At 67.3% G+C, this 24,702-nt stretch overlaps 2 protein-coding genes across 2 annotated transcripts; both read right to left on the bottom strand.

Moving 5' to 3' along the window:
- Positions 1-843: 843 nt before the first annotated feature.
- Positions 844-3,505, bottom strand: UBL4A (ubiquitin like 4A). The gene is made up of 5 exons (XM_054177268.1): positions 3,446-3,505; positions 3,157-3,266; positions 2,421-2,526; positions 1,603-1,850; positions 844-981 (listed from the first exon to the last, which is right to left on the bottom strand). The coding sequence occupies exons 2-5, from the start codon at positions 3,202-3,204 to the stop codon at positions 883-885; spliced, it is 501 nt and encodes a 166-aa protein (XP_054033243.1). The 5' UTR covers positions 3,205-3,266; positions 3,446-3,505; the 3' UTR covers positions 844-882.
- Positions 3,506-5,332: 1,827 nt separating this feature from the next.
- On the bottom strand, positions 5,333-24,303 carry L1CAM (L1 cell adhesion molecule). Its single transcript, XM_054177279.1, has 28 exons — positions 24,217-24,303; positions 21,842-21,942; positions 20,934-21,039; positions 20,627-20,814; positions 20,170-20,292; positions 19,206-19,376; positions 18,666-18,777; positions 18,198-18,379; positions 17,540-17,671; positions 16,968-17,111; positions 16,580-16,691; positions 15,298-15,464; positions 14,779-14,938; positions 13,989-14,113; positions 13,628-13,729; positions 13,186-13,383; positions 12,481-12,551; positions 11,979-12,204; positions 11,757-11,875; positions 10,776-11,016; positions 10,218-10,340; positions 9,265-9,480; positions 8,668-8,790; positions 7,883-8,047; positions 6,809-6,940; positions 6,315-6,387; positions 6,105-6,116; positions 5,333-5,631 (listed from the first exon to the last, which is right to left on the bottom strand). The coding sequence occupies exons 2-28, from the start codon at positions 21,927-21,929 to the stop codon at positions 5,427-5,429; spliced, it is 3,816 nt and encodes a 1,271-aa protein (XP_054033254.1). The 5' UTR covers positions 21,930-21,942; positions 24,217-24,303; the 3' UTR covers positions 5,333-5,426.
- Positions 24,304-24,702: the final 399 nt, after the last annotated feature.

The raw sequence follows: 24,702 nt of genomic DNA, 5'->3' as shown, positions 1-24,702 counted from the left end.
GTGCCGAACATTACCCACACGGTGGCAGCACTGAGCGCTGACAGGGAGGCACACACCGCTGCACAGCTGCAGTGCCGAACATTACCCACACGGTGGCAGCACTGAGAGCTGACAGGGAGGCACACACCGCTGCACAGCTGCAGTGCCGACCATTGCACACACGGTGGCAGCACTGAGCGCTCAGGGGGGCAGCACACGCCGCTGCTCAGCTGCAGTGCCGAACACTGCACACACGGTGGCAGCACTGAGCGCTGACAGGGAGGCACACACCGCTGCACAGCTGCAGTGCCGAACATTACCCACACGGTGGCAGCACTGAGCGCTGACAGGGAGGCACACACCGCTGCACAGCTGCAGTGCCGAGTGAGAGCTCCCCAGATCCCACAGGACCCCACAACCTGGAAGTCCACAGAGACCCTAAACCTCACAGCCCTGCCCCCCCTGCCCCCCCAACTCCTTTGGGACCCTCCAGAGACCCCCTGGGAGCCCCAACAGAGTCCCCCAGAACCCTTCAGACACCCCCAGATTCCCTTTTCGTACCCCCAGGCCCACTTTAGATGACAGCAGACCCCCCCCAACAGACCCCCAGCACTCAGCAGGTCCAGAGGCTTCTCCTGCAGTCCCTGGGAGGGACTGGGCAGACTCTGGTTCCATGCTCTTAGAGACCCCTGTGGCTCCCTGCAGACCCCCAGGGCTCTTGGCCACACTGGGCAGGGGTCTCAGGTCCCCCCCCCCAAGTGATTCCCTGTCCCCTCCCCACAGTGATGCAGTTCAAGACTCTTTTCTCCAGCAGCCTTTACTGGGGAGGGAGCCAGAGGCTCACTGGGAGTGACTGGGGGTGGGGTGGGGGTGTCCAGGAGGGTAACTGGGATGTCCTGGGGGCTACTGGGAGCTACTGGGAGCCCCCTCGGGCTGCAGCAGCCTGGCCCCCAGCCGCTCCACGTCGTCCAGGCTCAGCCCTCTGAGGCTCTGCTCATAATCCTGGGGGGGGGGAGGGGGAGGAGAGGCCCTTTAGGACCCCCCCAGACCCTTCCCCAGAAAGCCCTACTCAGTCTCACCCACCCCAAGAGCCCCCCACATACCCCCAGACACCCCTGCCCCCCACACAAACACACCCTGGATCCCACCCTGTACCCCAACATCCCACCCTGGGCCTCCTCCAGGACTAAAAAGCTCTCTCAGACCCCCCCTGCAAATTCCCCCCCACTTCTGGCCCACCAAGGGGCTCCAACCCCCCCCTCCAATCTCACCCCAGCTTAAAGCCCCCCAGAACCTCCTCCCCCCTCCCAAAGCCCCTCTGGCCCCTCAAAACCTCCCCAGAGCCTCCCCAAAACCCTCCCCAAATTTTCCCCTGCTCCCCCCCCCCTTTTTTATGCCCCCCCCAAAGGCCTCCCAAGACCCTTGATCTGCCCCCCCAAAAAACCCCAGAGACCCTCCAAAATACTCCCCCTGACCCCCCCAAACCCTCCCTTCTGCCCCCCAGCATCAAAAATCCCCCACCCCCCAAATTTTCCCCTCTGTCACCTCCTACCCCCCTCCCTTTTGTGCCCCCCACCCCCCTTCTTTTTCCCCCCCCTCCTACCCCCCCCCCCCCCCCCGAACCTTCTGCAGCTGCTGCAGGATCCTGGGCACCTCCTGAGCCCCAAAATGCCTCCCTAAAACCTGAGCCAAATCTCCCTCCCCCCGAAAAAAGGGAGCAAAACACTCAGAGGAGTCTGGAGGGCTCTGAAAGCTCGGGGGGGGAGGGTCCCCCTCATTCTCGGGGCCCCCCCTGGCTGGAGGGGGAGGTTTCAGGACCAGGTTGAGGCGAGCGGAAGGGCCAATGGCATAATCGCACAGGCGGCGGTCGTCTGGGGGGGCACAGAGATGAGGGGCGGCCCCCTCCCCCCCAATTAACATCCTCCCCAATTAGCACCCCCCCAATATCAGAGACACCCCCCCCCAAATCATTCAATCCCCAACACCCTCAAAATCCCCTCCCAGTCCTCCCCAATCCCTTCCCAGTCCCTTCCAGTCCCCCTCATCCCCTCCCAGTCCTCCCCAATCCCTTCCCAGTCCCTTCCAGTCCCCCTCATCCCCTCCCAGTCCTCCCCAATCCCTTCCCAGTCCCTTCCAGTCCCCCTCATCCCCTCCCAGTCCTCCCCAATCCCTTCCCAGTCCCTTCCCAGTCCTCCTCATCCCCTCCCAGTCCCTCCCCATCCCCTCCCAGTCCTCCTCATCCCCTCCCAGTCCCTCCCCATCCCCTCCCAGTCCTCCCCAATCCCTTCCCAGTCCCTCCCCATCCCCTCCCAGTCCTCCCCATCCCCTCCCAGTCCTCCCCAATCCCTTCCCAGTCCCTCCCCAGTCCCTCCCAGTCCCCCTCATCCCCTCCCAGTCCTCCCCAGTCCCTCCCCAGTCCCCTCCAATCCCTCCCCCCCCACCTGCCAGCGCCTTTCCCCTGTACAGGAGCCGCTGCTGCTCCACAGGCACCTCCAAGCTCTCGGCCACCAACTGCTTCACGACCCCCACCTGCTCCTCAGGGGACACCTGGGGGGAACCACGGACCCCTAATCCCTCACCCCCCTCCCCAGACACCCCCGGATCCCCTCAGCCTTCCCCCCTACCCCCCCCCAAAAAAAGGAAACCCAACCTTCCCCAAATGCCCCCTGCCAAATGATCAAACCCCCCCCTTCCCCCCCAAATCATCACCACCAAGTCCCCCCCCCCAAAATGAGAGGTCTCTGGACCACACCCCTAAATTAAGACCCTCAAGACCCCCCCCCAATTATTCTTCCCCCCTTTAAGGCTCATCCCCAGATCAGACTCCCTCGAAACTAAGGTGTCCGGGGGGGGCTACCCCACAAACCTTCCCCACCCCCCACACTGGGGGCACCACCCCGTGTTGGCCCCTCCCCAAAGCTGGGGGTCCTGTCCTGCTCCCCAAAGCTGGGGGTCCTGCCCCCCTCCCCAAAGCTGGGGGTCCTGTCCTGCTCCCCAAAGCTGGGGGTCCTGTCCTGCTCCCCAAAGCTGGGGGTCCTGTCTCCCCCCCCCCCCCCCCCCCAAAATTAAGAGGCTGCTGAGGCACCAGCCCCTACCCAGCACCCCCCCAAATTATTCCCCCTCCGTTACGGGGCTTGACCCCCCCCGTAACAGGGGTTCCTGAGACGCGCCCCGCACCTGTAGGCTGCACTCGCGGCCCTGCAGAGCCTTCACCGTCAGCAGCATGGTGGCCTCCTCCTCCTCCTCCTCCTCCTCCTCCCTCCCTCCCAGTCAGCGGCCGGTCGGCGCTGGGAGGGCGATGGGAGAGAGCAGCTCAGCCGCCGCACGCCGCCGCCCCAGCGGCGCCCACGCTCCCTCCCGGTACCCCTCCGGACCCTCCCGGTACCCCTCCGGACCCTCCCGCGCACGGCCAGACCCTCCCGCGCCTCCCTACGCCGCTCCCGTGCCCCCCTCCCCATCTCCTCACCTCTGTCCCGGGAGCTGCTCCTGGGAACCACTTTCCGCTCCATTCCCCGACGGAGCCTGCGGCGCCCCGGCGGCCTCCGACCACCGAGACGAGCGCCCAGAGCGGCCCCTGCCGGCCCGGCAGCACCCGGGCGGCCTACGGCGGCCTCCGACCACCGAGACGAGCGCCCAGAGCGGCCCCTGCCGGCCCGGCAGCACCCGGGCGGCTTACAGCGGCCTCCAACCACCGAGACGAGCGCCCAGAGCGGCCCCTGCCGGCCCGGCAGCACCCGGGCGGCCTACGGCGGCCTCCGACCACCGAGACGAGCGCCCAGAGCGCCTCCGAACACGCCTGGAGCGGCGCTGAGCGAGGGTGGGGGAGAGCCGGTCCCGTGCAGACCCCTCAGAGATCCGCCCCCAGAGACCACCCCCCAGAGCCAGCCAGAGATCAGACCCCCAGAGACCCTCCTAGAGACCACCCCCCAGAGCCAGCCAGAGATCAGACCCCCAGAGACCCTCCTAGAGACCACCCCCCAGAGCCACCCAGAGATCAGACCCCCAGAGACCCTCCTAGAGACCAACCCCAGACCCTCCCAGAGACCCTCCCTAGTGACCCCCCCCTAGACACCACCCCCCAGAGTTCAGACCCCCAGAGACCACCCCCCAGACCCCACCAGAGATCAGACCCCCAGAGACCCCCCCCTAGAGACCACCACCCAGAGACCCGACCCCTAAGACCCCCCCTGTACACCACGTGCCCCCTCGATGCCCCCTGTCGCCCCCCTGCAGACGCCCCCCCGGAGCCCCCCGGAGCCCCCACACCAGTTGCTGCTTTCTCGTTTATTTCGCGTTCATTTTTTTGCCTCTTTTCCCCTTTTTTTTGCCCATTTTTGGGGGGGGTCTGTCGCGGGGGGGGGGGGTACGGGGGGGGGGGAAGGATCCTTAGGGGAAGATCAGGGAGGAAGGGGGGGGGGGGGCAGCTTTTTGGGGCAATTTTGGGGCTTTTTTCTGCTTCTTTGCCCGGGGGGGGGGGCACCGCATGGGGGGGTCTACAGCTACGGCTCTCGGGGGGGGGGGGGGGGGGGGGAGGAATTTGGGGAGGGGTCAGGGGGGGCTAGGGGGAAGCTGGGTTTTGGGAGCAGGGGTTTGTTTTGGGGGGCCGGGGGGGGGGGGGGGTCGGGAATGTTTGGTGGGGATGGGGGTGCAGACCCCCCCCCTTTCGGGGGGTCCTGTCGGCTCGTGTGGGGGTGTCCAAGGCCACGCCGTGATGCATTCAGAGAGATGCTGGGGGGGGGTCCCCTAATTGTTTTTCTGGGGAGGGGGCCCCCAAGGGGCAACACGGGGGGCAAAGGGAAGTGGGAGGGGTCCCCAAGGGTTTTTTTGGCTAAATCCAACACGGGGGGGGGTGGTGGGAGGCCCCCCCTTGTCCCCCCCCCTCCATGAGGTGATTTGGGGAGGGGGCACGGAGGGGGCACGGAGGGGTCCCCCCATTTGGCAGTGGGTGGAGGGGGGGGCTGGGGGGTGGAGCAGTGGTTTAGCAGGGGGGTGGGGGAAGTGGGAAGGTTTTGGGGGTGTCCCCCCCACTCATTTTGGCTTGGGGGGGGTCTCCATTTCGGGGATGAGGGAGGGGGTTCTGGTCCCACCTGGGGGGGGTGTTCCCAATGCTTTTGGGGCTTCCTCTCCCAGCACCATGAGGTCCCCATTGCTGCAGGGGGCCCCAAAGCAGGGGGAAGGAAGAACGGGGGGGGGGGCATAATGGGGGGGATCCAATACTTGGGGGGTTCCCAGGACTTGGGGAGGGAGGTCCTCAACACTTCGGGGACCCCCCCCCCCCTCCCCCCACAGTCAGTGAAGAGCTCCTGGCAAGTTTGTCAAGTCCTGGGAGGGGGGAGCTCCCCCAGCCTCAGGGGAGTCCTCAAGTCCTGTAGGGGCTCCCCAAGCCCCGGGGGTGGTCCCCGAGGGCCGGGGGGGGCTCCCCCGCGCCCGTGCCCCGCTGGCGGGGGTCAGTCGAGCGCGGGGGCGGCGCCGGGGCTGTTGGGGGGGGAGCTGCCGGCGGTGCCGCGGGCGCCGCTGTACTGCCCGATGAAGGATCCGTCCTCGTTGAACTGCACGTCGGCGCTGCCGCCGTACCCGGCCAGGCTGTCGTCACTGCCCAGGCCGCCCCCGGGGGGCGCCACCGAGCTGCCCGACGCCTTCTCCTCCCCGTCGCTGCCACGGAGACAGGCGGCAGTCGGGCGCGGGGCAGGGCCACGGCGGGCAGCACCCCAGGGTCACCACCACCCCAGGGTCACCCCCACTCCAGAGTCACCCCCACTCCAGAGTCACCCCCACCCCAGGGTCACCACCCCAGGGTCACCAACACTCCATGGTCACCACCCCACAGTCACCACCACTCCAGGGTCACCACCCCATGGTCACCACCTCAGGGTCACCACCACTCCAGAGTCACCACTACCCCACGGTCACCACCACCCCAGGGTCACCATCCCATGGTCACCACTGTATGTTCACCACCCCATGGTCACCACCACCCCATGGTCACCACCACCCCAGGGTCACCACCACCCCATGGTCACCACCCCATGGTCACCACTGTATGTTCACCACCCCATGGTCACCACCCCATGTCACCACCACCCCAGGGTCACCCCCAGCCCCACTGTCCCCCTCCCTCCTTTTACCTCTCCAAGGACCTGCAGCAAGCCAGAGCAGCAGAGGAGACAGGAGGGGTAATTAGCGAGGGGTTAGTTAATGAGGGGGCTAATTAATGAGTGGCAATTAGCTACAGATAGTTAGTGAGAAGCAATTAATGAGGGGGGAATCAGTGAGGGGGAATTAGTAAGAGGGCAATTAGTGAGGGGTAATTAGTGAGGGGGGCAGTTAACCCCCACCTGTACTCCCCGAAGGTTTCATCCTTCATGGGCCGAGCCTCTGAGTCACCCTGGGTGTCCTCCTTGTCCTTCACTGGAGGGAGCACACAGGGGTCAGGTTCGGGGGGGACCCCCCGGGGGGGGACCCCCCCTACAATTCTAGGAACCCCCCAAAGCCCCTCAAAATGTGGGGACCCCCCAGAGACCCCCTAAAGCCTCAGAGCTATCCCCACATGCCCAACCCTTCTCACACCCCCCCACCTGCCAGACTTGACGACCCCCCCCAAATTAGAGACCCCCCTCCCCCAATTTAGAGACCCACCCCCAAACTTCGAGGCCCCTCCCCAAGCCTTGGGTCCCCCCCCTGTCAAAACTCCAGGACCCCCCCCCCCCAAAACGAAAGCTCTCAGAGCTTCGACGGCTGCCCAGAGGCTGCCTGGGGCAGTCCGGGGGGGGGTTCCGGGGGGGGGCCCGCCGGGTTGGGGGGGGTGGGTGGGGGTCCCGGGGGGGCTCACCCGAATACTTGCCCCCCTTGCTGCGCTTGATGAAGCAGAGGATGAGCAGCAGCAGCAGCAGCAGCACCGCAGCGCTCACCAAGCCGATGAACCAGCCCTGGGTGGCGAAGGAGCCCGCGGGCACCAGCAGCACTGGGGGTACAGCACAGGGGCTGGGGGACCCCCTGGGGAAGAGGGGGGGCTGGCGGGGGGGGGGGTGGGGGTCGGGGAGGGCGAGGATGGAGGGGGAGTGGGGGGGTGGTGGGGGGAGTTTTGGAGCCTCTTTGGTGCATTTTGGGCTCTATGGTGGGGTTTTGGGGTACCCTGGATGGATTTAGGGGTACCCTGACTGGTTTGGGGGCTCCCTGGCTGGTTTTTGGGGTACCCTGGGGGCTGTTTTGGGGGTACCCGGGGGGCTGTTTTATGGGGCCACTCACGGGTGCCATTGGTCCACACCTCACTCTGCCAGCAGGGGGCGTTCTCCCCGCTGTGTGTTTGGGGCTCCCTGTCAGTTTTGGGGTACCCTGGGGGCTGTTTTGGGGATACCCGGGGGGCTGTTTTAGGGGGCCACTCATGGGTGCCATTGGTCCGCACCTCACTCTGCCAGCAGGGGGCGTTCTCCCCACTGTGTGTTTGGGGCTCCCTGTCAGTTTTGGGGTACCCTGGGGGCTGTTTTGGGGTACCCGGGGGCGGTTCGGGGGGGCCACTCACGGGTGCCGTTGGTCTGCACCTCGCTCTGCCAGCAGGGGGCGCTCTCCCCGCTGCGTGTTTGGGGCTCCCTGTCAGTTTTGGGGTACCCTGGGGTGGTTTTGGGGTACCCGGGGGCGGTTCGGGGGGGCCACTCACGGGTGCCGTTGGTCTGCACCTCGCTCTGCCAGCAGGGGGCGCTCTCCCCGCTGTGTGTTTGGGGCTCCCTGTCAGTTTGGGGGTACTCTGGGGTGGTTTTGGGGTACCCGGGGGCGGTTCGGGGGGGCCACTCACGGGTGCCGTTGGTCTGCACCTCGCTCTGCCAGCAGGGGGCGCTCTCCCCGCTGTGTGTTTGGGGCTCCCTGTCAGTTTTGGGGTACCCGGGGGCGGTTCGGGGGGGCCACTCACGGGTGCCGTTGGTCTGCACCTCGCTCTGCCAGAAGGGGACGCTCTCCCCGCTGTGGCTGCGCCCCACGAACTGCACGCGGTAGGAGGTGCCGGGGTGCAGCTCCTCCAGCCGGAAGCGCCGAGCCGAGGAGTTGGTGCGGCCCGAGAGGAACCAGGGACCCTCCCCTGCCGCGGGGGGAGGGGGGCGCAGCGCTGAGGGGGGGACCCCCAACAGCGCCCCCAGACCCAACCGAAGGACCCCAATAGAGTCCCCACGAAAGAATCCCCTCAGACCCCCCAAAAAGAACCCCTCAAGAGACACACCCACCCCCCCAAAATGACCCCCAAGAGAACCCCTGAGGAACCCCAAAAGACCCCTGGATAAACCCCAGGAGACCCCCAAGACCCCCTCAAAAACACCCCGGACCTCAAGAAAGCCTCAAAGAGGAGCCCAAGAGAACCCCAGGAGGATCTCCTGAAGACTGCCCCCAAAAACCCCTAATAGATGTCCCCCCAAATCCCACCCAGAGCCCCCCAAGCCCCCTCTCAGGACCCTCGACCACCCCCTAGACCCCCCCAAAGACCCCCCCCAAGAGACCCCTCAAGATCACCCCAGAGTTCTCTCTCCCCCAAACAACAGAGTCCAAACAACCTCTCCCCCTTCTCCAGAGCCCCTCAAAAGCCCTCACAGGATGCTCAACCCTCCCCCAATCCCCCACAGATCCCCCCGGGGTGCCCCCAAACCTCACTCAGTCTCCCCCCCAGCCCCTTCCCAGTACTCCCCCCACCCGGTACCCCTCCCTTACTGCTTTTGCTCTGGATCTGGACCTCGAACTCCAGGTCGGGCTGGGGCCGGGCCAGGCTCCAGCGCAGCTCCATGAAGTCCTCGCCCACCTCCCCAACCTCCACGACCCCCAGCAGGGGCAGAGCTGGGGGGGCGGGGGGGGGGGAGGGGAGTTAAAATGTGGGGGAACTTCCCCTTACCCCCACACCCTACCTGAGAATCACATACCCCACCCCCAAAATGTGGGGAGGGGTCCCCAGAACTGGGAACCACCATGATGTGTCCCAAGAGCAGATTTTAAGGGGGAGGTCCTGGGGTCCCTCCCAGGGGGTCTCAGGCATTTTTTGCCGTCTCTGGGTCCCCCTCGGGGTCTTTGGGTTATTCTGGGGGGGGTCTTGGCGCTAATGTGGGGGTCCTAGCGGGACTTGGGGTCCCTCACAGGGGGTCTCAGGGCCCATTTTGGGGTCCCCCTCCATGCGTCTCATGGCTCTTTCGGGGGTCCTCTGGCTCCCACCGGGGGGAGGTCGGGGACCATCTGTGGGGCTCTTCTGGGGGGTTCAGGGCAGGGTCTGTGGGTGCAGGGGGGGCTCGGGAGGCCCGGGGGGGGTCGGGGACCCACCGGGCTCGGGGCTGAGGCTGCCGAGGCGCTGCAGGGGGGGGCCGGCGCCGGCGGCGGTCAGGGCCCGCAGCAGGATGCGGTACCGGGCCCGGCGGTGCAGCCCCCGCAGGGTGGTGTTCAGGGTCCCGGGGGGGAAGGACATTTCGGGGGGGGAGGCTTCTTCCGTGACGTCATCGCCGGCGTCATCGTCGGCGTCGTCGTAGGGACCTGGGGGCTCTGGGGGGGGGTGGAGGGGGCGGGGGGCTGAGGGGAACCCCAAAAGCTCCAACCCCCCCCCTCGGCCCCCTCCCAAACCTCCAGGGAGCACTAAACGACCCCAGAACAGCTCAGACACCTCCCAGTGCCTCCCCAGTGCCTTTCACTGCCCCACGATGCCCTCTCACAGCCCTCCCAGTCCCCTCCCAGTGCTCCCCACTGCTCTCCCAGTGCCTCCCCAGTGCCTTTCACTGCCCCACGATGCCCTCTCACAGCCCTCCCAGTCCCCTCCCAGTGCTCCCCACTCCTATCCCAGGGCCCCCCCAGTGCCTTTCACTGCCCCACGATGCCCTCTCACAGCCCTCCCAGTCCCCTCCCAGTGCTCCCCACTCCTCTCCCAGTGCCTCCCCAGTGCCTTTCACTGCCCCACGATGCCCTCTCACACCCCTCACAGTGCTCCCCACTCCTCTCCCAGTGCCTCCCCAGTGCCTTTCAGTGCCCCACGATGCCCTCCCACTCCCTTCCCAGTGCCTTTTAGCACCCCCCGATACCCTCCCAGTGCCTTTCTGTACCCCACGTTACCCTCCCAGTCCCCTCCAAGACCCTCCCAGTCCCCGCCCAGTGCCCACTCCCCTCCCAGTCCCTTCCCAGCGCCTTTCGGTGCCTCCCGGTACCCTCCCCGTTCCCCCTACTCCCCCACCCCGCCCCAGCCTCTCCCACTCCCCTGCCGGCCCGTCCCCGCAGCGCCCCCAGCGCACCCCTGCGGTACTGCAGCAGGAAGCCTGTCAGGAGGCCGTTGGGGTGCCGCGGGCGGCGCCAGCGCAGCGCCAGGCGCGAGTCCCCCACCCGCTCCAGCAGCAGCTGCTCGGGGGGGCCTGGCACTGGGGGGACACAAATTGGGGGGGGGGGGGGGGGGGGGAGAGCAGAGTCAGGGGGGGCGCAGGCTGGGGACCAGACACCCCCAAAGCGGGGAAGGAGGGACACAGAGTCGGGGGGGGTGGAAATAGAAGAAGGGGACCTCAGAGTTGGGGGGGGGCACACACGACTCAGTACTTTTGGGGGGTGTCAAAACATTTGGGGGGGATCTCAGTATTTTTCCGGGAGGGGGTCTCAGGCTATTTGGGGGGGGTGGGGGGGAGGGGTTGTCTGCAGCTCACTTCCCTCGGGGGGTTGGGCTGGGGGAAGGGTCTCTGGTTTGGGGCTGCCCAGGGGCTCCCAGGCTGTTCGGGGGGGCTCAGGCTGTTCGGGGGGGGGGGGCTCTGACTGGTTTTGGGGGGGGTCTCTGGGTATTTCGGGAGTGTTCCCCCCTGGCTCACCTCCCTCGGGGGTCTCGAAGCGGAACTCGTCGCTGGGGGGGCCGTCGCCCCTCCCGTTGAACACCAGCACTCGCAGCCGGTAGCGGCTCCAGGGCCGCAGCCCCCCCAGCAGCACCCCCGAGGCCTCCCCGCTCACCGTCAGCACCCCGGGGGGGCCCTCCCCGTTCTGGGGAGGGGGCTCAGGAGCGGGGGCGTGGCGCCGGGCTCGCTCGCCCACCCACCCATCCCGCCAGTACAGCACCTGGGGAGGAGGGGGGCACCCCAGAACCAGACATCAGCTCACCGACACCCCCCCACCAGGGAACACCACAGACCCCCCCAGATCCTCCTTCAACCCTCCCTGACCCCAACCTGCCCCCCAAAGACCAGCCCCACGACTGCCCCCAGACCCCAATTCCCCCCCCCAGACTCCAAATCCACCCCCAGACCCCAATTCCCCCCCCAGACCCCAATTCCCCCCCCAGACTCCAAATCCACCCCCAGACCCCAATTCCCCCCCCCCAGACTCCAAATCCACCCCCAGACCCCAAATCCCCCCCAGACTCCAAATCCACCCCCAGACCCCAATTCCCCCCCCCAGACTCCAAATCCACCCCCAGACCCCAATTCCCCCCCCAGACTCCAAATCCCCCCCAGACCCCAATTCCCCCCAGACTCCAAATCCACCCCCAGACCCCAATTCCCCCCCAGACTCCAAATCCACCCCCAGACCCCAATTCCCCCCCCCGACTCCAAATCCACCCCCAGACCCCAATTCCCCCCCCCAGACTCCAAATCCCCCCCAGACCCCAATTCCTCCCCAGACCCCAAATCCCTCCCAGATTCCAACTCCCCCCCAGACCCTAAAGCCCCCCCAGACTCCAGACTTCACCCCAACCCCACCCCACTTGGTCCCCAAATTTCCTCCCCCCCCCCTAGGATCCTACCTCCCCCTCCCAGACCCCAAATTCCCCCAAGCCCCCACATCCCCCCCCCCCATACCCGAAATCCTCTCAGGTGCCCCCGCAGCATTTTGGGGTCCCTCTGCAGGCTCCACTCCACCCTCACGCTGCTGCTGTTCACGATCTCCACCCCCACGTTTTCAGGGTACACCAGGGGCACTGGGGGGAGGGGGAGAACAAAGGTGAGTCCCCCCCCCCCAGGGCTCTGTTTGGGATCCCCCTCCCCCCCCAGAGCTCTGTTTTGGGGTCCCCCCTCACTCACAATCCTCCCCTGAGTATCCGGTGACCAGGGGGGGCTCCGGCCCCTTCCCCACCTCGTTGATGGCCTGCACCCGGATCTGGTAGGGGCTGAAGGTGGGGGTGTCCCCCAGCACCAGGGGGGGGCCCCCCACAGTCTGCTCCTCCCAGGGCCCCCCCGCGGGCTCCAGCTGCCTCCACTGCACTCTGTACTGCACCTGGGGGGCGTTCCAGGCCCGGGGGGGCAGCGGCTGCGGGGGGAGGGTCAGAGGAACAGTCACAGACACCCCTCCCAAATACAACTGGACCCCCCCCCAAATAACAGTGGACTCACCCCAGACCCATAATGTCCCCCCCAGACCCAAAATCCCTTCCCCAGACACTGAAATTCCTCCCTCCAGACACAAAAATGCCCCCCCCCCCCCCGACCCAAGAATTCCCCCCCCAATCCAAAATGCCCCTCCCTGGATCCCCAAGCCCCCTCCAGCCCCCCAAAAGCCCCCCAGGAAGCCCCAAGCCTCCAGTACCTCCCAGCTGATCACCAAGTTGTTGGTTTCGTTCCCTTCGCCTTTGACCCCCCCGGGGTTCTGCTCAGGGGCTGGGGGGGGGGCAAAACAGAGGCTCAAAGACCACCCCCCAGTCCCTCAGAGACCATTTGAGACCCCCCCCACCCCCAATTCCACAGAGTTGTGGGGGTCATTTTGGGGCTCTGGGGGAGATTTGGGGCTCCCCCAGGAGTATTCGAGGGAGAGAAAGTGGTCTTGGGGGTCTCAAAGGAGGGGAAATGGGGGGGCTCCGAGTGACACTGGGGGGGTGTTCTGGGGGCTTGGGGGGATTTAGGACCCCCTCATCCACCGGGGGGGGGGTGCTGATGGGGGGGTCGGGGGGATTTAGGGATCTCTCACTAACCAGAGGAGTTCTGATGGGGTGGAGTTGGGAGTGCTTTGGGGGTGCTGGGGGCTTTGGGGGGGGTCCCTCACCCGCCAGGGGGGTGCTGATGGGGAGGATCTGGGAGGGGTTTAGGGGTGCTGGGAGGGTTTGGGGCGCTGGGGGCTTTGGGGGTCCCTCACCCGCCGGGGGGGTGCTGATGGGGGGGATCTGGGAGGGGTTTAGGGGTGCTGGGAGGGTTTGGGGCGCTGGGGGCTTTGGGGGTCCCTCACCCGCCGGGGGGGTGCTGATGGGGGGGATCTGGGAGGGGTTTAGGGGTGCTGGGGGCTTTGGGGGTCCCTCACCCGCCGGCGGGGTGCTGATGGCGGCGCTGGCGGCGCTGGGCTCGCCCCGGCCGTAGGCGTTGGCAGCCCGCACCCGGAACCGGTACCGGCCGTAGGGGGACAGGGACAGGGCGGCCCAGGGCTGTCCCCCCGGCACCGTCAGCCGCTCCTCGAAGACCCCCGGGCTGAAGATCCCCTCCTCCTCCTCCACCACGAATTCTGGGGGAAGGGGGAAATGGGGGGGGGGGGGGGGGGGTGTCAGAAGTGCCCCTCCCCGGGCCCCCCAACCCCTTCTGACCCCACCCACACCCCCCAAATCCTGATCTACCCCTGGCATTCCATCGAGACCACCCTGACACCCCTCCCCCCCCCCCACTGCCCCTCACCTGACACCTCCTGACCTCCCCACAGCCCCCCCCAGACACCCCAGATCCCACACCGCCCCCCCCCGGACCCCCCTTACTCTCCACGGGGCTGTTGTGCTCCTCCCCGGGGGTCCAGCTCAGCCGGACCTGCCTCTCGCCCACCTCCAGCACCTGCAGGTCCCGGGGGGGACCCGGCCGGCCTGGGGGCGAAAGGGGGCAGTTAGTGGGGGGCAACCGGGGTGCAGTGGGGCAGGACTGGGAGGGTCACAGGGGCAGGATCGGGAGGTAGCAAGCACAGAATCGGGCCCCAACCGGTTCCGAGCTGGTCCAGCCCCCCCTGCCCATCCTCCAGGGCTGTTTTCCAGTGCCCCCCGCCCCGCACCCCGGGCTCTATCTGCGGGGGTCTCTGCGCCCCGGGCTGTATCTGGGGGGGGGGGGGTTGGGGGTGTCTCTGCTGACCCACGACCCGCAGCTCCGCCGCCGCCTCCACGTGGTCCAGCAGGGTCCATGCGCGGCAGGAGAAGGTCCCCTGGTCCCCATAGTCCACCCCGGAGACGCGCAGGGTGTCCCCCAGCAGCGAGTACCTGGCGGGGGGAGGGGGGGACACCGGGGGTGGTGGTGGATCAGGACCCCCAGAGTAGGAGCCGAAGACCCCAAAATTCACCCAGACTCCCCCTTCCATTTCTCCCCCATTATCCCCCCCACAATGCGCCCATTCCCCCCTACTGCCCTCCCCTTCCCCCACGAGGGGGTCGGGACCCCACTTATCGCCGTCAGGACCATTCCCTCCCTATTCCCCCCCCCGCAGGGGTCAGGACCCCACTTGTCACCGTCAGGACCATTCCTTCCCCATTCCTCCCCCCCCCGCAGGGGTCGGGACCCCACTTGTCACCGTCAGGACCATTCCCTCCCCATCCCCCCCCCCCCCCCCGCAGGGGTCGGGACCCCACTTGTCGCCGTCGGGGCCATTCCCTCCCCATTCCCCCCCCCGCAGCGGTCGGGACCCCACTTGTCGCCGTCAGGGCCATTCCCTCCCCATCCCCCCCCCAGCAGGGGTCGGGACCCCACTTGTCGCCGTCGGGGCCATTCCCTCCCCATTCCCCCCCCCCGCAGTGGTCAGGACCCCACTTGTCACCGTCGGGGCCATTCCCTCCCCATTCCCCCCCCCCCGCAGGGGTCGGGACCCCACTTGTCGCCGTCGGGGCCATTCCCTCCCCATTCCCCCCCCCAGCAGCGGTCGGGACCCCACTTGTCGCTGTCGGGGGTGTCCCGCAGCAGCTCCCCGTCGCGGCGCCACTCCAGGCCGTTGGTGGTCAGCTGGGGGTCGAACTGCGCCACGCAGCGGAAGGTCACCGCCTGCCCCTTCTTGGCCGTCACGCTGCGGGGGGTCTCCAGCAGCCGGGTGGGGGCTGGGGGCACACGCAGCGGTTGGGGGATGGAAGGCGGGTGGGGGGTGGGTGTAAGGATTTGGGGGGCGGTTCGCGTTAGGGTTTGGGGGGATTCTTGGTGTGGTTTGGGTGATTGGGGGGGGGGCATTTGGGGGGTAATTTGGGGTGGGGGTGTTTTGTGTGACTTTTGGGGGGGTCTGGGGGGATTCTGAGATACCTTGGGGGCGCTGTGGGTGATTTTGGGGGGGAGGTTTGGGTGACTCCGAGCAGATTTCGGGGGCGTTTCGCCCGGTTTTGGTGCTCTTCCCTGGCGGGGTGTTTTCGTTGGCGTTCGGGGGGGGTGGGGGGTGGAGGGGCGCCGTGCAGCCCCCTCCCCGTACCTCTGACGTGCAGCAGGGCGGTGGCGGAGGCGTTGCTGTGGCCGTTGTCCGCCCTGCAGGTGTAGGGCCCCGCGTCCCCCCGCCCCACCGGCGCCAGCCGCAGCGTTCCGTTGGTGAAGACAAAGACTCTGTCGTCCAGCAGCGCCGGCTCCAGCGCCGGCGTCAGCCTGGGGGACCACGGGGGGCGTCAAGGAGGGGTTGGGGGGGGGGGGCACAGAGGGGTCTGAGGGCGACCCAAGAGGCGTTTGGGGGGGGGGGGGGTTGTGACAGAAAGGTCTGGGGGTGTCCCAAAGGAGGTTTGGGTGGGTGACAGAAGGGTCTGAAGGGGTCTAAGGGGGACCCAAGGAGAGCTTTTGGGGGTGACAGAAAGGTCTGGGGGTGTCCCAAGGGAGGTTTGGGTGGGTGACAGAAGGGTCTGGAGGGGTCTAAGTGGGACCCAAGGAGAGCTTTTGGGGGTGACAGAAAGGTCTGGGGGTGTCCCAAAGGAGGTTTGGGTGGGTGACAGAAGGGTCTGAAGGGGTCTAAGTGGGACCCAAGGAGAGCTTTTGGGGGTGACAGAAAGGTCTGGGGGTGTCCCAAGGGAGGTTTGGGGGTGCACAGGAGGGTCTGAGAAGGTCTGGCAGTGTCCCAAGGGAAGTTTGGGGGTGACAGAAGGGTCTGAAGGGGTCTAAGGGGGACCCGGGGAGGGTGTGGGGGGGTACAGAGGGGTCTGAGGAGGTCTGGCAGTGTCCCAAGGGAGGTTTGAGGGTGACAGAAGGATCTGAGGGGGTCTAAGGGGGACCCAAGATGCGTTTGGGGGCCACAGAGAGGGATGAGGGGGTACAAGGGGGACCCAAGAGGCGTTGGGGGGAGCGACAGAAAGGTCTGGGGGTGTCCCAAGGGATGTTTGGGGGAGCACAGAGGTGTCTGAGGAGGTCTGGAGGTGTCCCAAGGGAGGTTTGGTGGTGATTTAAGGGGCTAAAGGGGACCCTGGGTGGGGGTCACAGAGGGATCTGAAAGGGTCTGGGGGTGGCCTAAAGAGGGTTTAGTGGGTGAAAGACCTGGGGGGGGTCTAAGGGGGACCCAAGGAGGGCTTGGGAGGCACACAGGGGTCTGGGGATGTCCCATTTAGGGGGACACAGAGGGGTCTGGGGGGTTCCTAAACAGGGTTTGGGGGTGTCCAGCAGAGAGTTGGGGGTCCCGCGGAGGTTCAGGGGGCGCAGAGGAGGTTTGAGTGGGATGGAGAAGTTTGTGGGGTCCCACACAGGGTCTAGGGGTTGCCGCGGGGGGGGGGGTCTCTGACCACTGGATGCTGGGAGTGGGGGTCCCGAAGGTTCGGCAGTGCAGCAGGGCGGTTCCGTTCTCCACCACCGCGTACGGAGCCTGCGCCGGCCCCAGGATCCGCACCGGCAGCTCTGGGGGAGGGGCTACGTGAGCCCCCTCCCCGAGACCCTCCCCCGATTCATCCCCACCCCAGGACACCCCCCGCCAAAACAGAACTCCCCCAGGGCTCCCCAAATCTCCTCCCCCAGGAGCACAGAAGTGCCCCAGACCCCACCCCACAGACCCAAAATCCGACCCCCAGGGGCTCCAGTGGGGGTGCGGTGGCCCCAGGAAGGGTCTTGGTGGCCCCAGGAAGGGTCTTGGTGGCCCCAGGAAGGGTCTTGGTGGCCCCAGGGGTCCCCACGCACCTACGACGTGCACGAAGGCGTTGGCCAGGAGGTGGCCGTGGGGGTTCCGGGCCTGGCACTGTGCCACCAGGGATTCGTTGGGCAGCAGCTGGGGCAGCAGCAGAGCTCCGTCCCGCAGCACCCAGCGGGCAGCGCCGGGAGCCTCTGGGGGGCGTCAGTGAGTCACAGGAGGACCCCCGACCCACCCGCGGGGCACCCACAGTCACACAGGGGACCCCCGACCCACCCGCGGCGCACCCACAGTCACACAGGGGACCCCAGACCCACCCGCGGGGCACACACCATCACACAGGAGACCCCAGACCCATCCACGGGGGTCCCAAATTCACCCACGGGGGTCCCCAAACCCACCCAGAGGACCCCCAAAGCCACACAGGGATCCCCCCAAGCCCACTCACAGGACCCCAGACCCATCCAGGTGGCACCCAGGGGACACACACACACCCAGTCACCCAACCCCACCCAGGGGACACCAGACCCCCCCAGGGGGGGCCCCAAACCCACCTCTAGACACCCTCTAGGGACCCCCTGAAGCCCCTGGGGGCACCCCCGGAGCCCCCCACCCCGGTTACCGTTCAGGGGGACGCCGTTGATGCTCCAGCTGAGGAGGGGTCTGGGCTTGCCTCCCACCCTGCAGTCCAGCCGCGCCGACTCCCCCGGCCCGAAGACCCCACTCTGGGGTTGCCGCACCCAGTACGGCGCCGCTGCGGGCAGCAGGGGGCTCCCGAGGGCTCCCAGCGCCCCCAGCTGCCCTCCCAGTACATCCCAGTACGCCCAGCTCCCGTCCCAGTACATCCCAGTGCCCCCAGCTGCCCTCCCAGTGCCCCCAGCTGCCCTCCCAGTACATCCCAGTACCCCCAGCTCCCGTCCCAGTACATCCCAGTACCCCTACATGCCCTCCCAGTGCCCCCAGCTGCCCTCCCAGTATATCCCAGTGCTCCCAGCTCCCCTCCCGGTGCCCCCAGATCCCCTCCCAGTATGCCCCAGTGCCCCCAGTTGCCCTCCCAGTGCCCCCAGCTGCCCTCCCAGTATATCCCAGTGCCCCTACATGCCCTCCCAGTGCCCCCAGCTGCCCTCCCAGTATGCCCCAGTGCCCCCAGTTGCCCTCCCAGTGCCCCCAGCTGCCCTCCCAGTATGCCCCAGTGCCCCCAGCTGCCCTCCCAGTATATCCCGGTGCCCCTACGTGCCCTCCCAGTGCCCCCAGCTGCCCTGCCGGTGCCGGTGCGGTACCCTGCACGGTGACTCGGTGGCTGTGGGCCGCCGTGCCGCGGCTGTTGGAGGCCTCGCAGCGGTACTCTCCGTCGTCCTCCTCCCGCACCTCTCGCAGCCTCAGCGTCTTGTTGAAGTTCTCCAGCACGGCGCGGGGCGGCAGCTCCCCGTTCAGGCGGCGCCAGCGCACGGCGGGCGTGGGGCTGGGGGCGCGGATGTGGGGAGGGGGCACGGCAAGAGCAGACCCCCTCCTGTTCCCAGATGCCCCCCCCAGACTCCCTTCTCAGACTCTCACCCCCCTCCAGGACATCCCCCTAGACCCCTCCCCACTTCCGCGATGTACTCCAGGATCCCTCCCCAGACTCTCAGGACCAGCACCACCACCCCCAGGACCCCTCCCCACTCACAGCCCCTCGGCGATGCACTCCAGGACCCCTCCCCAGACTCTCAGGACCAGCACCACCACCCCCAGGACCCCTCCCCACTCACAGCCCCTCCGCGATGCACTCCAGGACCAGCGTCTCCCCCCGCAGCGCCACCACGGGGGGCTGCGGCTCCCTGGGCACCAGCAGCCGGGGCCGGCGGAACTGCAGCGAATTACCTGGGGGGGAGTCAGGAAAAAGGGGCTGAGGGAGGCAAGGGGCACCCCAGGGGCATCCCCCTCCCCCAAATATCAAGGGACACATCCCCCAAAGAGCCTCACAAAAGTAATTTGTAGGGAGGGTCCCATGGAAGGCACTGTTGGGGGGGGGGTCCATAGGAAACACTGGGGAGTACCATAGGAAATAACTGGGGCCGGGGGGGGGGGGGGTCATAGAAGATATTTTCGGGGGGGGTTCCCATGGAAATAATTGGGGGGGGAGGTCCCACAGAGCCCCTTGAAGGCGACCCCACCCAAGTGACTTCAGGATCTCTCCCTTCCAAAGCCAGCAAGAGGGCGAGGAGGGGGTCCCGGAGGAACCGCTCGGGGCGGGGGGGGGATGTTTAAACTTCAGGGGTGGTCGTCCCCCACCGGGGCCAAGCGCTCACTGGGGGTGACGCGGAGGTCCAGGGGCTCCTTCTGGATGATGGTCCTGGGCCCCAGGTAGTGCGCGTGGCAGATGTAGTCCGGGTGGCTGTCGCCCACCTGCGCGTTGGCGAAGTACAGGAACCCGTCCTGGCCCATGGACACCCGCGCGTCCTGCGCGATGTGCACGATCCCTGCGCGCACACGGCCGTCAGGGGGGGCCGGGGTGGGGGGCGGAGAGGGGGCTAGGGGCTGGGGGGGCTGGGGGACACACGTTGGAGATGCGCAGGAACCCGTCCTGGCCCATGGACACCCGCGCGTCCTGCGCGATGTGCACGATCCCTGCGCGCACACGGCCGTCAGGGGGGCCGGGGTGGGGGGCGGAGAGGGGGCTAGGGGCTGGGGGGGCTGGGGGACACACGTTGGAGATGCGCAGGAACCCGTCCTGGCCCACGGACACCCGCGCGTCCTGCGCGATGTGCACGATCCCTGCGCGCACACGGCCGTCAGGGGGGCCGGGGTGGGGGGCGGAGAGGGGGCTAGGGGCTGGGGGGGCTGGGGGACACACGTTGGAGATGCGCAGGAACCCGTCCTGGCCCATGGACACCCGCGCGTCCTGCGCGATGTGCACGATCCCTGCGCGCACACGGCCGTCAGGGGGGGCCGGGGTGGGGGGCGGAGAGGGGGCTAGGGGCTGGGGGGGCTGGGGGGCACACGTTGGAGATGCGCAGGAACCCGTCCTGGCCCACGGACACCCGCGCGTCCTGCGCTATGGGCGCGATCCATGCGCGCACACGGGGCGGGGGGCAGGGGTGCGGGGGGCTGAGGGGGCACACGGGGGGCACCCCCAGCTTGTGGGGACAAGTGGGGAACGGGGTTAAAGGGACGCCCTCCATCCTGTGCAGGAAAAGGAGGGGCCCGGGGGGGCTGGAAAAGAGGGGATGGGGGGGTGGGGTGCAGGGTTATTTTGTGGGGGGGTTCACTCACGGCTGTTGAGCCAATAGATCTTGGGGGGCACAGCACTCTTGGGGGGGTCGCAGGGCAGCACCACAGGGTCCCCCTCCTCGACCTCCACTGGCGTCACCTTCTCCTTGGGCCACTGTGGTGTGTCTGGGGGGGGGGGAGCACCCCAGATTAGATGGGGAAACCCCCCCCAAAGATACAGAGAGCCCCCCAAAAAAACCCCTGCACGCCCCCCCCAAGAAAAAGCCCTGTACCCCAACACCCCCCTGTGCCCCCAGAACCTGCCCAAGCACCCTCTTACCTCTCACCCCCTGTACCCCCAAAACCTTCCGTCCCCACACCCCAGGGACCCACCCCCCCCACCCCCCCCCGAAAACCATGCACCTCCAAACCCCCCCAACCCCGCTGGATCCACCCGGCGGGGTGTTTTTGGGGTGGTTTAGGTGATTTTTGGGTGCCCGGGGGTGGTGTCGGGGCTCACTCTCGGCGATCAGGCGGCTCTCCCGGGACAGCGCCGTGCCCAGCTCGTTGCTCGCCCGGCAGCGGAATACTCCCTGCAGCCGCCCGGCGGCGCTGGCGTTCATCTGCAGCGTGCCCGGCTCGGGGCCCAGCCACACCCCGGGGTGCTCCTGGGGCTCGAACGGCAGCTCCTCGCGTGTCCACTGGTACCTGGGGGGACACGGACGTGGGGGGACGTGGGGGGGGGGGCATAGGGGACCATAGGGGGACACGGGGATGGGATGAGGGTGCCCAGCGGGCACTGGGGGTCCCGGGGGGTCCCCACTCACTGGACCGGGGGGTTCCCGGTGGCGGCACACTTCATGATGACGTCATCGCTGGGGAACACCACGAGCTGAGGAGGGGGCTCCTCGATCAGCTCCGGGGGCTGCGGGACTGGGTGGGGGGAAACGGGGACACGGTGGGGACCCCAGACCCACAAACTTGCTCCTCAGGGGCCCCACTGGGAACCCCACACACTCGACCCCCCTGAGTGCCCCACCCCAGACCTCCTTAGAGTTCTCAAATCCCTTCAAGACACACACACACCCCCCCCCCCCCAGGGACACCAGAGTCCCACAAGACCCTCAACAGGGTCCTCAAATTTCCCCAGGCTCCCCCACCAGGGACCCCAGAACCCTTCAAGACTCCTCCCAGGAACCCCACAGCCCCCCAGGACCCACCAAGACTCCCTCAGGGTCCTCAAACACACCCCCCGCCCCCCAAGACCTCCCTGCCAGGGCCCCCCCCAGACTCACGTTCGGGCAAATCATCTGCACCATCCAGGGGGGGTTGCAGAGGGGGAGGAAAGAGAGAGAAGTGATCAAGGGGGCAGGGGTTGTGAGCAGCTGTGCAAAGGGTCCTCCTCGTGCAAGGAGCTGGGTGTGCAAAGAGGCCTGGTGCAAGGCGGGGGGGGGCTCCGAGGGGCCCTCGTGCAACAGGGTGAGCATGCAAAGTCCTTGTGCAAGGCCACAAGTGTGCAAAGAGCCCTCGTGCAAGGATGGGGGAGGGGCTTCCAGAGGTCCTTGTGCAACAGGGTGAGCGTGCAAAGCCCTCGTGCAAGGAGCCGAGCGTGGAAAAAAAACCACCTTTGTGCGGGGCGCGGGGAGAGGCTTGGAGGGGTCCTCGTGCAACAGGACGAGCGTGCAATCCCCTCGTGCAAAGCGCCCCCCCCCCCCCAAGTCCCAACCCCACTCACACTCCGGGGGGATCACGACGGCAGTTCCGGGCCCCCCTCCCAACAGGAGGAGGAGGAGGACGAGGAAGAGCCCCCGGGGCTGAGCCATGACCGGGGCCGGGCTGCAGGTTGTTGAGGGGGGGGGAACACAGGGGGGGAATTCACTCGCCCCCCCCATTTCCATTGTGCGGCGACCAAAGCCTCCCCTCCCCCCCCGAGGATGCGCCCGTTCCCATGGCAACGGCCGGAGGAGGGGACCCGGCAGCTTGCTGACCCCCCCCCCCCAACCCAGCCCCCCCCAGTTATCTCAGTTCCCCCCCCGTTAACCCCGGTGTCCCCTCCCAGCTAACCCAGTTCCCCCCCCCGTTAACTCCGGTCCCCCCCGAATTAACCCGGACCCCCCCCAGTTAATCCGGTTCCCCCCCCGAGTTAACCCAGACCCCCCCCCAGCTAACCTGGTCCCCCCCCCGCCTACGTCAACACCGTGGAGAGGGACCCGCCTCCCACCCCCCCCCACCCAAAATGGACCCCAGCGACCCCCCCCAGTTAACCCAGACCCCCCTCAGCTAACCCAGACACCCCCCTCGGTTACTCCATCCCCCCCCCCGTTAAACCAAGACCCCTCCCCAGTTAACCCAGACCCTCCTCCCCGTTATCCCAGTTCCCCCCCACGTCAGCACCATGGACAGGGACCTGCCTGCCCCTTCCCCTCCCCAAACGGAGCCCAGCGATGCCCCCCCGGTAACCCAGACCCCCCGCCCTACAGACCCTATAGAACTCCTATGGACCCCCCTTCACCTCAGCCCAGCCCCACAGAGCCCCTACGGACCCCCCTAGAGACACCCCCCCTTTACCTGGGCCCAGCCCCACACAGCCGCCCGCACCCAGCCCCTGCAGCCCCTTTGGGTGCCTCCTGCCCTCCGCCTGTTGCCATCCTCTGTTCCCGCCTCATCCAGACCCCCCCCAGAGCCCCTGCAGAGCCCCTTTAGTGCAGTCTGACCCCACAGAGCCCCTCGAGAACCCCCATAGAACCCCCACAGACCCAACCCAGCCCCTGTAGGCTGCCTTGAGCTCAGCCCAGCCCCACAGACCCCTATAGCTCCACCCCATCCCCCAGCTTGTTGCCATCCTCTGTTCCCACCTCATCCAGAGACCCTTTACTGCAGCTTGGCCCTATAGAGCCCCTTTACTATAGCCCCTATAGAGCCCCAATCCAACCCCTATTGCCCCCCTTAAGCTCAGCCCAGCCCCACAGAGCTCCTACAGACCTGCATCTACCTCACCCGAGCCCTTACAAACCTCCTGTACCGCAGCCCAGCCCCTCACATCCCCTCCACACCCACCTGTCCCTCAGCCCAGCCCCTGGAGAGCCTTTTCCTTCAGCCCAACCCCTGGAAAGGCTCTTCCTCAGACCAGCCCCCTGGAGAGCCTTTTCCTTCAGCCCAACCCCTGGAGAGGCTTTTCCTCAGACCAGCCCCTGGAGAGGCTTTTCCTTCAGCCCAACCCCTACAGATCCTCCTTTCCTCTGCCCAGCCCCTGGAGAGCCTCTCTTCTCTCAGCCCATCCCCTATAGATCCTCTGTCCCTCAGCCCATCCCCTATAGATCCTCTGTTCCTCAGCCCATCCCCTATAGATCCCAGCCCATCCCCTATAGATCCTCTGTTCCTCAGCCCATCCCCGATAGATCCTCTCTCTGTTCCTCAGCCCATCCCCGATAGATCCTCTCTCTGTTCCTCAGCCCATCCCCTATAGATCCTCTTCTCTCGGCCCATGCCCTATAGATCCTCTGTTCCTCAGCCCGGCCCCACACATCCTCTCCACACCCACCTTTACCTCAGCCCAGCCCCTATAAACCCACATTTACCTCGGCTCCTAGACCCCCCTTTTCCTCATCCCAGCCCTGCAGACCCCCTGTAGAGTCCCTACAGACCCACATTTACCTCAGCCCATCCCTACTGACCCCCTAAGCCCTCCCCCAAGCCCCCTTTTTTCCCCCCCTCAGCTCAGCCCCACACATCCCCTCCACACCCACCTTTACCTCAGCGCAGCCCCATCGAGCCCCTCTGGCCCCAGATTCCTCCCACCCCTCCCCTACAGCCCCAGATTCCATCCCCCCCTCCCCTACAGCCCCCGATTCCCCCCTACCCCACCCCTCTAGACCCCCGTCTCCCTCCCCCCCCCGCCCTCCTTCCCCCTCCTGTCTTCCCGCCTCGCCCCTCTCCCCTCATTTTCTCCTTACCCACTCCCCCACCCCCGGTTTTTCTTCTCCTCGTTTTTCGCCCCCGTGCTTGCGGGGCCTCCTCTTGTCCCGCCCGTGCCCATCAGGGCGCCCCCAGCCCCTCAGGGACCCCCCCAAAGCCTCCCCATTCCCCTGCCCCCCCCCCCCGGCGCCGTACCTGCTCCGGCCGCTCCCAGCGCGGGGCTGCGGCTAGCGCGAGCCTGACATAATCCTGGCCCCGCCCCCTCCAGGCAGCCCCCGCCCGGCCCCGCCCCCCGCCGCCAAACCACGCCCACCCACCCCCCCGCCCCGCGCGGCCCCACCCCGCGGCCAGCGCCCAAAGCGGGGAGGGGGCAGAGGAGGAAGGGGGCGTCGGGGACCCCCCTCCCATCCGGGTGCTTTTGTGGGTGGAAGAATAAAAGGGGCCAGAGCCCCTCCCAGGGCTTCAGGGCCGTCCAGACCCCCACAAGGGGCTAAGGGGGGGGGGGGGGGGCGGGAGGAGGGGGGGAGTATGAGCCCTCCCCCCCTGCTTCCCTTGGCAGGGGCAACCAGGCCTTGCAGGAGGGGCAAGAAAAGGGTTTGCCTCCTCCTAAGCCTTGAGACCCCTTTCTATTGGGGGGGGGGGGGAGGAGACCCCACATGATGACCCCCCCCACAAGCAACC

Source organism: Dryobates pubescens, chromosome 39 (assembly GCF_014839835.1).
Source record: "Dryobates pubescens isolate bDryPub1 chromosome 39, bDryPub1.pri, whole genome shotgun sequence".
NCBI lineage: Eukaryota > Metazoa > Chordata > Aves > Piciformes > Picidae > Dryobates > Dryobates pubescens.
Note: the sequence above shows the minus strand (reverse complement) of the source record. Positions and strands in the feature narration are given on the sequence as shown.